The 12,575-nt window shown below is 43.6% G+C and overlaps 1 protein-coding gene across 3 annotated transcripts in view; it reads left to right on the top strand.

Moving 5' to 3' along the window:
- The window catches only part of CLDN10 (claudin 10), a 100,249-nt gene extending 89,222 nt beyond the window's left edge, over window positions 1-11,027 (top strand). For all 3 annotated transcript variants that reach the window (XM_059996252.1, XM_059996253.1, XM_069540031.1), the window contains exons 4-5: window positions 9,440-9,547; window positions 10,774-11,027. In XM_059996252.1, coding sequence (XP_059852235.1) covers window positions 9,440-9,547; window positions 10,774-10,894 — 229 coding nt within the window. In that variant the 3' untranslated portion in view covers window positions 10,895-11,027. The remainder of the gene's footprint in view (window positions 1-9,439; window positions 9,548-10,773) is intronic.
- Window positions 11,028-12,575: the final 1,548 nt, after the last annotated feature.

Below are 12,575 nucleotides of genomic sequence, written 5' to 3' on the forward strand. Positions count from 1 at the left end.
AACCACTAACTTCTGAGTGTCTTGCTTTGTTTTTTCTTAAATAGACTGTTCTGAAGAGTTGATTGGCTTAAAGAGTTGTTCTGCATAAAGAAACTTCTTTTCAAGTCATGCAAAGTTGGGGCACTGAACCAATTTCCTTAATTGAGGAAACAGGACGTCGTGATCTTAGATTTATTCGCTTTTAGTCAATGAGATTGATCATGAACGTTTTGGCTCAGATATTCATATTTGGGTCTTAGCATACTCCAGCCTTTGTATTTTGAGAGCTTTTAAAACCATGGAGTTATTTGTCTCTAGCACTCTGCATTCAGTTAGTTTCTACTTTAGAATCTAAGTTTTACTTTGGTAAAATCTTTTCATCATTGTGGTTACTTAGTAGTTAGAGAAGTAAACAGCTGTCTACTTCCCGATAGATTCCCTCATTCTTGTTATCTGTCAAGTTCAATGCACAAGAGACAATTCAAGAAGGACGTTTCTAGGTTACACACATTTTCCTGGGTGAAACTGAAAGGAATATCGATCTCACTAGGTGACCTTGCCTAGATATTTAACTTCTCTCTTCTGTCCTTATTATAATTTAATGAATTATAGATGTCTGTGTACTTAAGCTTATTGCAATCATGAGGTTATTTGGAGAATGAATTATTGTGGGTAAAAGGCTCATAGATTCTCAGATAAGGGATTCCATAGAAGTGCCAAGTGTTAGGAGCAAAACAGAATTTGACTGTTAAATATTAAGAAGGTGTTACTCTGTGATTTCACTTTGTTCTGTGGTAGCACTGGCCACTTCAGATCATCAGAATTGCTCTGATGCTTTTGTTAACGCTGGCAGGACTTAAAAATATACTTGGAAATCAAGTGTTTGGCAACTGTGTTTTGTTTTCACTGACCAGTATATGAAGTCACGACTCCTTCCAGTTTGCCAGCCTTTCTGGTGACTCAGCTTTTAGCACCACCACCCCGTTCCTTCCCTTTGTTCACATCCCAGCTAACCACTGCATATCCTGCAGGACTTGCATTCTGCGTAACGTGCCCACCTCCGTGCTCCCTTTGCCTTTTGTCCTCCGGTTATAATCCTACTGGGCAGTGACACTTGCTTATCGGTCCATCTTCCAAACCAGGTCAGGAGCAGCTCGAAGTGAAGACCACGTCTTGCTGATTTGGGCATCTCTTGTAGCTAGTCCCTGCTCCGTGACATTTCCAGCAGGGATGGTCAGTCAGCAGTGGTGTACAACTGTCTGTCTGCACCTCTTCTAGAGTGGAAAGACTGTATGCTTGGGGAGATTTGGTTAAAGGAATGGGGAAGGAAGGCAGCCTACACACTGGTTAAAAATGAGGACCTTGGGGCTTTCCTGGTGGCGCAGTGGTTGAGAGTCCACCTGCCGATGCAGGGGACACGGGTTCGTGCCCCGGTCCGGGAGGATCCCACGTGCCGTGGAGCGGCTGGGCCCATGAGCCATGGCCGCTGAGCCTGCGCGTCCGGAGCCTGTGCTCTGCAGCGGGAGAGGCCGCAACAGTGAGAGGCCCGCGTACCGCAAAAAAAAAAAAAAAAAAAAAATGAGGACTTTGGATCAGGACTGCCTGGGAGGGAACCCCAGCTCCGCCATTTATTAGTAGTGTAACCTTGAAGAAATTACTTTCCTTTTTGTGTCCTGTGTCCTCAATAACTATGAGGTTATTGTGAGGATGAAAGGAGATGGTACATTTCAGCTATTTAGAATGTGCCTAGCATATAGTAAGCACTCAGTAAATGCTAGTAAATTAATTTTAATGGTACTTACCCTTAAGCAGAGGATATTAAGGTAGCAGGTCATTATCTTATATGCTGTATTAAGGGTGGCCACAGAGAAATGTATATTGAAATGTTGGAGGCCTAGTGGAAAGGAAAATTGTTGTAAGACACTTGACTCTCAAGTGGAAGGCAGGTAAGGGACCTAGCATGAACCCATTTAAAAAAACAAGGCTTGTGTAATTCCTTCTCTTTATTTCTGATCATCTCCGTCACAGCTTTGAGTTAGAGATACACAGCAATTTGAAACTGTCAAATGGATAGACACTCCCGAGACCCTTCTCATGAGAACTCATCCTATGTTCATTTCCCAACTCCAGGTTCGATTCTAAACTGTTTTCAGGCAGTCTGCTGAGGATTCAGAAGATCATGTAGGGTAGGCTTTTTTTTTTTTTTTGCTGTATGCGGGCCTCTCACTGTTGTGGCCTCTCCCGTTGTGGAGCACAGGCTCCGGACGCACAGGCTCAGCGGCCATGGCCCACGGGCCCAGCCACTCCGTGGCATGTGGGATCTTCCCGGACCGGGGCACGAACCCGTGTCCCCTGCATCGGCAGGCAGACTCTCAACCACTGCGCCACCAGGGAAGCCCTAGGGTATGCTTTTAATTGACCCACGCTTTTTTGCTGCAAATCCATCTGTATTTACTTCCTTCAACACAAACCGTTGTGCAAACCCACCTTCACACCCACAGACTCTTGCTGGTCATGGCCCCAGGTGTCACAGGACAGCCCTGGTTGTTTTAGGAATTTCCCATCTTGGAGCACAGCCCCCCTCTGCAGTGTCAGTTTATTCAGACTTCAAAGTTTGCGTGAGAACATGTTACTGTGCCTACTTTGAGTGTTGTGACTCAGCACATCGTTTCCCACTTAAAATCAAGGCCCAGTAAACCCCCAGTTATCCACACGAATGGAGATCAATGGCATGGACGTTGCTCAGTAACAGATTTGTTTTTGAACTGAACTGTGTAATTTTGGGAACAGGAGGTGGTCCTTTTAAATTATAATTTACTTTGACTAATATTATATTAAGTTATACTGTGGATGGTTTATAAAATTTCCATGAGTAATCGGCAAGAATCAGAACTCCTGTAAGGACACTCACTGTGCACTTTACACACGGTTAGAGAGGGAAGGAGGCAGAGGGGTTAAGAGGCGGGGTTTCGAGTTCACTCTCTGCTCAGCTCCTGGCCCTGGCCCTGGCTCCTCTGTGATCTTAGGGAAGATGCAGTTGCTTCCTCTAGGTAATGGGGATAGCACCTGCTGCTTCTGAATGTTAGGGGGATTAAAGAAAGTAACATATAGACAGCACCCCCGACAGTGGCATATGGTAGGTGATTACCTGTTCTTAACATACAGTCTATAGAATTCTGAACTACCCTAATGATAACTCATAACACTCGGAAAGGTAATGCACGCATGTCTGTTGTAACCTATAAACCAGAGAAAAGAATGCGTGCCTGTTACGAACATTGAAAAGCAATTTAGAATTGACACACACACACAAATCAGTCTTTATTTTGCATTTCCTAAATTTGAGAATTCTCTGTGAAGGTTCCATATACAAGTAGGTGCTTATTATTTAAATGATCCCATTCTACTCTAGCCACCATTTGCGAGGCACCTGCCGTTAGTTCATAGTCCTGTAGGAAGCTTTGGGTAGGAAATCTTGTGGCATCTTCCAGACCGTTGAGCGAACTGTTAACTGATGTGAATTGCATAAGGAGAGGAGAGACTGCAGCAGCCTGGGGAGATACACGGGTCGGTGGGCACTGAACAGCCTGCTTCCGGTGCCTGGGACCCCAAAAGAATGTGGAGTATTTGGGGGAAATGTATGTTTGTAGATAATGCCTGTAGAACGCTTGTTTACGTAAAACCCATCCATGCGGTTATATAGACCTTGGATTATATAAGCCTATGAGTTGAGGAAAGTTTCTTTTTGCTGGTAATCTTTAAAAGATTGGTATCCCAATGGAATTCAATTTTAAAATGTTAACATTGATAATATATGGGTGTGCTTCCTAAACTTTAAACTTTTTTTTTTTTTAACATATTTAGTTGTTTTAAGGTAACTGGAATGTTCTGGCTGCTACCACCCTTGATTAAAATGAGGAGTAAGACAGTGTGTTTGAAAAAAGACTATCCTTGATGTCAAAAGACTTGGCACCTAACTCTGTGACCTTCAGCAAGCTGACTTTTCTCTGGGGATCTTAAAAGGATGAGGAGTTTTTCATCTGTGAAACAGTTTTTGTTTTGTGTTTGGAGGAGCTGCATTTTCTTTTTTCAAGTCCAACAAGCCCTGATTTTAATTATTACGCTCGCCTCTTTTTGTGCTGGGTGAAAAGACAGCCTGAGGGAATTCTGAAAAAATTCCATACCCTAGAGCCACTGAGAACGCAGTGAGCCGGAGAGAGCGAAAACACATCTTTCTGAAATGACAACTGAAAACACATTGTACTGATGGTGTTTTTTCACATTGATCCCGTCTTTTACTTAGCTAAGGTGTACACAAAAGGGAGAAAGAGTGTTGGTTAAGAGCTCAGGGCCTGGGATCATAGTTATGGGTTTTAAATCCTGGTTCTACTATTCGCTTAGCTGAGGTATGGGGAGGAAAGTAATTTGATCTCCCTCAGCTTCCAGTTTTTTCATTTGTAGAATGACCGTAGGAAGACCTCTCTCTCAGGATTGTAATGAAGATCAAATATGATAATGCATGCCAAAACAACTTAGCACACAAAACAAAATCCTAGTACAGTGAGCTGATAGAAATAGTAGCTATTGTTGTGGTGGACTGTTACTTGAATCACATCTATACAGATTTGGGAGAACAGGTGATGTTCACTTTACAAAAACATGCTCTTCTGCTTCTCTTGTTAAGTTTCATCACAGCTTACTATAATTATTTGCTTAATGTCTGACCATCCCCACTAGACTGTAAGATCCTTGAGACCATAGCTGTGTTCTCTCATCCGTCCTGAAACACATGGTTTGCACAATGCCTGGCCTGTCATTTCTGTGCTGGTGACCAGGGTAGGCTACACCAGCTCCCCGTGGATGGCAAATCAAGTCACAACAGGGGATTGGGTGCAAGAAAGACAGAGGGAGTAGCTGAAAATAAGAGGTGTCCCTCAATCCGTTCACTCAGGACTACTGTGCAGGTTACAAGGCTGAAATAGGAGGCGAAGTATGAAATGCATCAGAATGTAGGCCAGGTGTGGTTCTAGCTCAGGCTCTCTCAACAGGAAATGAAGATGTGACCAGTAGCTGGGAGCCCCAGGTACAGCCAGGTGAATAAGAATTAACTTCATCTAGTAATTCAGGGTACATTTTAATGCCTTAGAACTTTATGGTTCTTTTTTGGGAAAATAATAAGTGATCAATCTGTGTTTTACTTTCTCTGTATAGAAGAGAAAGTTTTCCCTATTGTTTACTAGATTCACATTCAATTATATACATGAATTAAGGTAATAAGGCAGCTTTGATGAGTCCTATCCATTGAGCAGAATGTCTGAGAGATATTCCAAAAGCAGTGTTCTGATCTGTAAAACGAAGTTATGTCCCTAGCCTGACGGTCCTGGATCTGTCTGGTGCTAAGCAAATTGATAGCCTTTCAGAATAATGAAGAAACTTTGGTGATTTTAACAGCTCAATAAAGAGGCCGCTCTCCTAGTGGGAAAGCTGGTCTAGGGCCAGGAGGATATTGTTAACAAAAGACAGACCTGCAACAGATCATCTGAAATTTGGCTAATCATCTGACGTGTTGAAGTCTGCTTCTTCCTGTTACCAAAAGTGAAGAAAGATTTCCAGGCAGAGACGAGAGTTTCCTGATAAATGTTAAAGGAGACGTTGCCCAGAACAAACGAGTGGATGTTACCTACAATCCTGTCTTTCAATAATACAAGGCCATTTTTGCCAGATCACGTACACTGATGGGTGTGAATTCAAGTCACTGTTGAATAAGTCTGCTATACGTGTCTTTCAACAGAATGAAGAAGAAAAAGTCTCTGTAAGAGAAAGAACCAAGTCACAAAAGCCCTCACATCCAAATTGTTAAAAATTATTGGTATAGACGTGGAATCTCTTAAAGACTTCAGCTCTGAAATGGTTCTGTTTATTAGATGTTTGTCTCTGACAGAACTCATAAGAAGTTCAAAAGGAAATGATATTCTCCTTGGAATAGAGTCTATGTTTAGTGACCTCAAGAAAATCTAAAAATATATTTAAAAACAGGAATAAGTGAACCAGTTTTTGATACAAGCCAAACTCATGATTCTTAAGTCCCCTCAGAAAGTTTCAAGATGCTTAAATGAATATAAAGACAGAGTTTCCAACATTTGAACTGCTTGGGTAATTTATTCTCTGATTTCTACACATTTGTATGTTCTTTTTATTTTTTTTATTTTTTAATTTTATTTATTTTTTTTGCGGTGCGCGGGCCTCTCACTGCTGCGGCCTCTCCCGCTGCGGGCGGAGCACAGGCTCCGGACGCGCAGGCTCAGCGGCCATGGCTCACGGGCCCAGCCGCTCCGTGGCATGTGGGATCCTCCTGGACCGGGGCTCGAACCCGCGTCCCCTGCATCGGCAGGCGGACTTCCAACCGCTGCGCCACCAGGGAAGCCTCTGCTCTTTTTATTTTATTTTTATTTTTTTAATATTTATTTATTATTTGGCTGCTCCGGGTCGTAGTTGTGGCCTGCTGGATCTTTGTTGCCGTGTGCAGGACCTTGGCTGTGGCATGCGGGATCTAGTTCCCTAACCAGGGATCAAACCCGGGCCCCCTGCATTGGGAGCCTGGATTCTCAACCACTGGACCACCAGGGAAGTCCCTGCTCTTTTTAAATGAATTGATAGTGCCGAGCTGTGGTTTGATTTCTACCACCCTAACCCGTAATGGACTATTATTAATAATTAGAGACTGACTTTTAACCATGATGCCTGGCACTGGCATCCTATTTTAGAAAGCTAAATATTTTGGAAAAAGTCTCAGACTGTTTCTTCCAGGAGTATTTATACTGAGAGTTAAATACTAATGCATAGTTTCAGGAGAGAAAACAGCCTAAGCTCTAGGGGGAAAAATAAAGAAAAATAGAAAGTATCATTAAATTGTAATCCTATATTCATGTCCTCCAAGTAGAAATTTTCACTACGCTCATCCTTTAGTTGTCTCTGCAGTAAAAGGATGACAGCAGACGGACTTGATGCCAGCTTGCTGAGGGAATTGCAGATGTTTAAAGAGGTCCGGTGACAGGCACCTACACCTTGGCAGCCCCTCTGCTCGTTTTATTTGTGTAATCTCATCCAAACATCACACAAGAAGGGCTGGTTGTGGACATCCAGGATATCCTTTTTAGATGTGTAACATGATATTTAATGAAGGTATCTTTTATAAAACTACCAGTTTAACACTTGATCTGGCCAGCTCTTTTGCTTTCACCTGTGCCCTTCACTCTTCAGTCCTCTTTTGAGCTGGTTTTTGTGCAGACCGAAGGGGTTTTTCCCCACTTACGTCAACCTTCTGTTTCTGCTACTGTGTCTGATTGGAACAGTTCAAGAAGTTTCTCGGTTGCCAGAGCTTAATCAGTTCTCCAGGGCAGGGTGAGGTGCTTACAGCTGTTCCTTCCTTTAGCTCTCAATTTGATTTCCCAGGGAAGGCACCACAAGAGTGAGAAAAGAAGGGACCACAAGGCAGCGTGTACTGTGTACGTCACCCATTCCCAGTTGCAAATGGAGGCTGTGAAGTACCTCAGAAGCCGGATCTGGAAATGGGCACGTGGACCACACGGCCCTCATCTTGTGTAAATGTTGCTTCCTGCTCCTGCTGGCTGGGGGCCAGGGCCACACTGTCACACCACCACTGCTGCCTGCGCCTGCCCAGATGGGAGTTCAGACGTAGCACCACAGCATGTAGAAAAGGATGAGGCAAAGCTCAGGACGGGCACAGGTCACTCACGCCAGCTGCTGGCCACCTAAGCCTGGCCCTGGCCCTGCACTTGGTTCAGGGGGACAAGCTGACCTTGGCCCTGACTTTTCCCTCTTACTCTCACCTCTTCCTTTCCGTTCTCAGCCCCTCTGTGGATTCTGTATGATCCAAACAGACCCTTCCCACTCTGACTTCATTTGACACTGAAAAGCACCATTAGGTAGGGAATGTCGTCCATCAGTTTTTGCCTTGTGATGGCGGTCTGTGGGCTCAAAGAGTTTGAGAATCACTTCTTTATTTAAAAAAAAGAAAAAAAGTAAAAAAGCCCGAGATTTGGTATACTTTCCTCATTCCTTATTTGTTTCTCTGAAACATATATATATATATATATATATATATATATATATAAAATGTATATATACTCCTCCCCTAAAAGGATTTCCTCCAGCACTCAGCTGTGATTTCCTTTGTTGTTCTCAGTAGCGATATTTGTACATTTGTGTGGTGACCTTTCCAAGTCAGGGGCTGTCTTGCTTATCTTCCCATCTGTTCTAGTCATGAGCAGAGTACATGGCCTGCCGTCTAGGAGATGCTTCACAGCCATCTGTCACTAACTTATAGTTATTTTTTATTCATCTCTCACTAGATTGTAGTGATAGGCAAGATGAGGCTGTACCTAGCACTGACCTTTCACTGACACTGTAGAAGAAGAAAAACTATTTTTTCCTCTACTCTCCTAGATTCTCTGCTGGGACGCTGTAAATTAGACTGAAAAAAAGGTAGATTAATAAGAGAAAACCAGAGTTCATTAACATGTGCGTCACACATACACATGGGAGTACCCAGCGATGCGTAACTCAAAGGGGTGGCTAGAACTTGAGCTTATGTAGCATCTTAACAAAAGAACAATACATTTGTAGAGAAGCGACAAGACAGAGGAAAAGGACTTTGAGCTTCTAGAGGCACGAATGATGGGAAGGCACGTGATGAGGGAACTAATGGAAGATGAGAGCGAGTGAAGTTTGTCACATAGATCGCTCTGGTGCCATTTGTGGGCTGAGCAACATGTACAGTGTCTCTGGGAATTAACTTCTGTCCTTCCTGGCAGAGAGGGGATAGGGAAGAGCTTTACAAATTTATGTCCTGCTTTTAGGCAAATGGGGGGAAGGCAGAGAGCTTTCCCCGTATCTGTTTCTTCTCAGTTGCTTTCAGCTCAAAATAATCCTTGTTGCCAAAGTGGCACATTTGGGGTGGCATGTTCGGCCACCCTTCAGTACCTTGCACATGACTGCACACAGCGGGTGCTTGATAAACACTGAGTTGTACTAAAATGAAAGCAAAGGCAGGCAACTTTCCCTTTTCTAACTGGAGTCTGCCTTAATGGTTTAGCCCGCGTGACAGAATAAAGAGATGGAAACCTCTGTGAGCTTCAGGCAGAGCCCCGAGGAAAGATGCTGATTGGCCAGGAGGCCCCAGCTTGAGTTGACTGCTCCTGCTTTGCCCACAGCGATGCTTTCATCTTCCTTTCGGGATGTTGGGAAGATATAGTCAAGTGATGGCTATAAAAACGCTTTGCGAAAAGTTTAAAGCATTATACAGATGTCATTACTTCCTGTACAAGCTCCAATAGCAAAAATGTATTATGAGCATTTAATAAGTGTTGGCTAGTAGTGTTAAACGCTGTTTACTCCCCAAATAAGTAAGCTTTTATACTTGTGTGATACTTCTTCACAGGTATGAATTAGGAGCTGCTCTGTTTATTGGATGGGCAGGAGCCTCACTCTGCATAATTGGTGGTGTCATATTTTGCTTTTCAATATCTGACAACAACAAAGCACCCAGGTATGAAAAAGAGACAAAAATGACCTGTTAAAAAGTACAGTACTATTCTAAATTGTTACACGTGGGACAAATTATAGATAGTTCATATGATTCTTAGAAACTTCAAGAACCCAGAATTGGGGCTTCCCTGGTGGCGCAGTGGTTGAGAGTCCGCCTGCCGATGCAGGGGACACGGGTTCGTGCCCCGGTCTGGGAAGATCCCACGTGCCGCGGAGCGGCTGGGCCCATGAGCCATGGCTGCTGAGCCTGCGTGTCCAGAGCCTGTGCTCCGCAACGGGAAAGGCCACAACAGTGAGAGGCCCGCGTACCGCAAAACAACGACAACAACAACAAAAACAAAACCCCCCAGAATTGGGAAAGGTTAGGAATATATACTAAATATGACATTTAATATAGTAAATATTATATTGAATAGAATAAATATAATTATAGTTCATTAAAAAAAACCCAGAGCTTGACATTCTTACATTCCAAAGCTATTGATGTAAGTAGAAATCTGGGTCTAACTCTGGGGGTATATTCTTCACTTTGGCCTCATCAGAATTTTCACATAGGCAGAAATTGCTGATTAAGGTCACCACAGTCTCCTAGTTTCCAGGAAGATGAGTTTTAAATAAGTATTTTTCTTTTTTTATAAATTTATTTATTATTTGGCTGCGTTGGGTTTTCGTTGCTGCGCGTGGGCTTTCTCTAGTTGCGGCGAGCGGGGGCTACTCTTCGTTGCGGTGCGCGGGCTTCTCTTTGCGGCGGCTTCTCTTGTTGTGGAGCATGGGCTGTAGGCACGTGGGCTTCAGTAGTTGTGGCACATGGGCTCAGTAGTTGTGGCTCGCGGGCTCTAGAGCGCAGGCTCAGTAGCTGTGGCGCACGGGCTCAGTTGCTCCGCGGCATGTGGGATCTTCCCAGACCAGGGCTTCAACCCGCGTCCCCTGCATTGGCAGGCGGATTCTTAACCACTAGCGCCACCAGGGAAGTCCTTAAATAAGTTTTGAAGGAGAGTCACTGAACAAATTAAGAAGCCGTGAGTTTCTTCTGCAGATTCTCTTGGTCACACCAGCTGTTCAGAAATGACATTGAAATATTTCTTGGGGAGAGAGAGAAGGGAAGAAAGCTAAAAGTCATCAGGGAGACAAACTTAGCTGATGGAAGTAGGGGCAAAATGGTTTCTTCCCATTTTTGTTTGACCTACGTGTAAAAGACAATCTACCAAACTGTGTTTTGCCTTGCAGAATGGGATACACCTACAATGGGGCCACATCTATCATGTCTTCTCGGACAAAGTATCACGGTGGAGAAGATTTTAAAACCACGAACCCTTCAAAACAGTTTGATAAAAACGCTTACGTCTAAAAAGAGCACTGCCCGCTAGCCGTGTCTTGAGCTTGTTTTAAACGTGAACTGTTCACAGAATGCTGCCATCAAGGCCCTCCTACAATTAACACTCAAACTATTTTTAAAATACAAATTTGAAGAACTTGTTGATTATCGGATGTAAATGTTCTTACATAGTTACATACTAATCATCTTCTGTTGTGGCTTTCTATAAAAAAATAAACAGGCTATTTACAGGATTTGTATATATTTTATACATCGTTAAAATATGTATATGTATTTAGCATCGAAGATTCCAGTATTCATAACATAGCCTTCTTAATCATTCAGACCTTGCAGTCTTTGTCTCCATTTTTTATGTTTCTTTTTCTTCGTATATTAAACAGAAGGTGTATAAGGAGTCGTGTCTTGTAAACAGTATGGGGGCAATCTGAGACTATTCCTCAGATGTTTGGGTTGAACGAACATGTACTGGCGTCTGTCACCCCCGTACTTCTCCACGGCTGCTCCAGCAAGGGCTAACAGGGCCAAACGCTATTGCCCATCGCCTGGCACGTCCGCTTTAAGTAACTGCTCCGGCTTCTCCAGTACAGAGAGCAGATCCTGGGGTGGGGCATCGGCAAGAGCAGAGCTGGAGACGCCCATCATGGCCGACCTTGGGGCCAACAGAGGAAGGCCTGGAGCTGCATTGTACCCGCCCCGCTCGGAAATAACGGACCAAGTTCCAGTGTGTCGCTCAGGTCATGTGCGTGGAACTAACCGGTAATGGAGAGACAGCATTTTTCAAGACGTGTTAAGTTGCTCCAGTGATCTCTGACCAGACGCCGTTTTATTTCTAGGGCCAGCCAGCCCCTTTACCTCATGCCTGTAAGGGCGATAGTTATCTCAGTCTGCGTGTGCCCTCACTCACTCCATCCTCATAACTGCCCCCTGAGGTAAGTGCTGTAGCAACCTGAGCTGGCAGGGGATGAAATGAAAGCAGAGAGTTGAAGTGACTTGCTGCGGCGAGTGACAAAACCACGACTTTGAACTGAGGCAGTCTGTGTAAATCTATGAGTCAGACCCTTTCCAATACTAATCACAGCATGGGTGACCGTAACATTTTCATTTTCCTCAAGCGTGAAAGACTTAAAAAGGAAAATCACATTGTTTGGAAGTGCTCAATGCAAGAAAAAGAACAAGTTTATTACACACACATATATATGTATGTACATATGTATATATGTGTGTGTGTGTCTGTGTGTGTGTGTGTGTGTGTGTGTATATATATATAATGATTTTTTTTCCAGACCATAATAATACTTGAATACCTTTTCCAGGGACACAAATGAACTGAAGGCCGTGGAGAGAGGTCAGGTGCTACAGGCCAGTGGCGGGGCCGGGTTTTGTGAGTGTGTGTTTAAAACAAATTTTTAAATTTCAGAGCTGTACTGGTGAAGACAATATTTTGATTGTACTGAACTGTCCTAGCTTCTGAAGAATTTACGGAGAGAAGGGGTCAAAGTACAGAAACACTGTGTCAGTAGCCAGAAACACATTCGTTGTGTGTCGGTGAGGAGAAATCTAAGGCGATAGCCCAAAGGAAAACGAACACGCCAATTCTAGTGCAATCTAAAATGACAGGACTAAACAGATAAAGGATCGGTCTTTTCAACATAACTGTTGGGTTTCCTTAGCGGACATTCATCCTATTCCCCAA

This window comes from Delphinus delphis, chromosome 18, assembly GCF_949987515.2.
Source record: "Delphinus delphis chromosome 18, mDelDel1.2, whole genome shotgun sequence".
Lineage (NCBI taxonomy): Eukaryota > Metazoa > Chordata > Mammalia > Artiodactyla > Delphinidae > Delphinus > Delphinus delphis.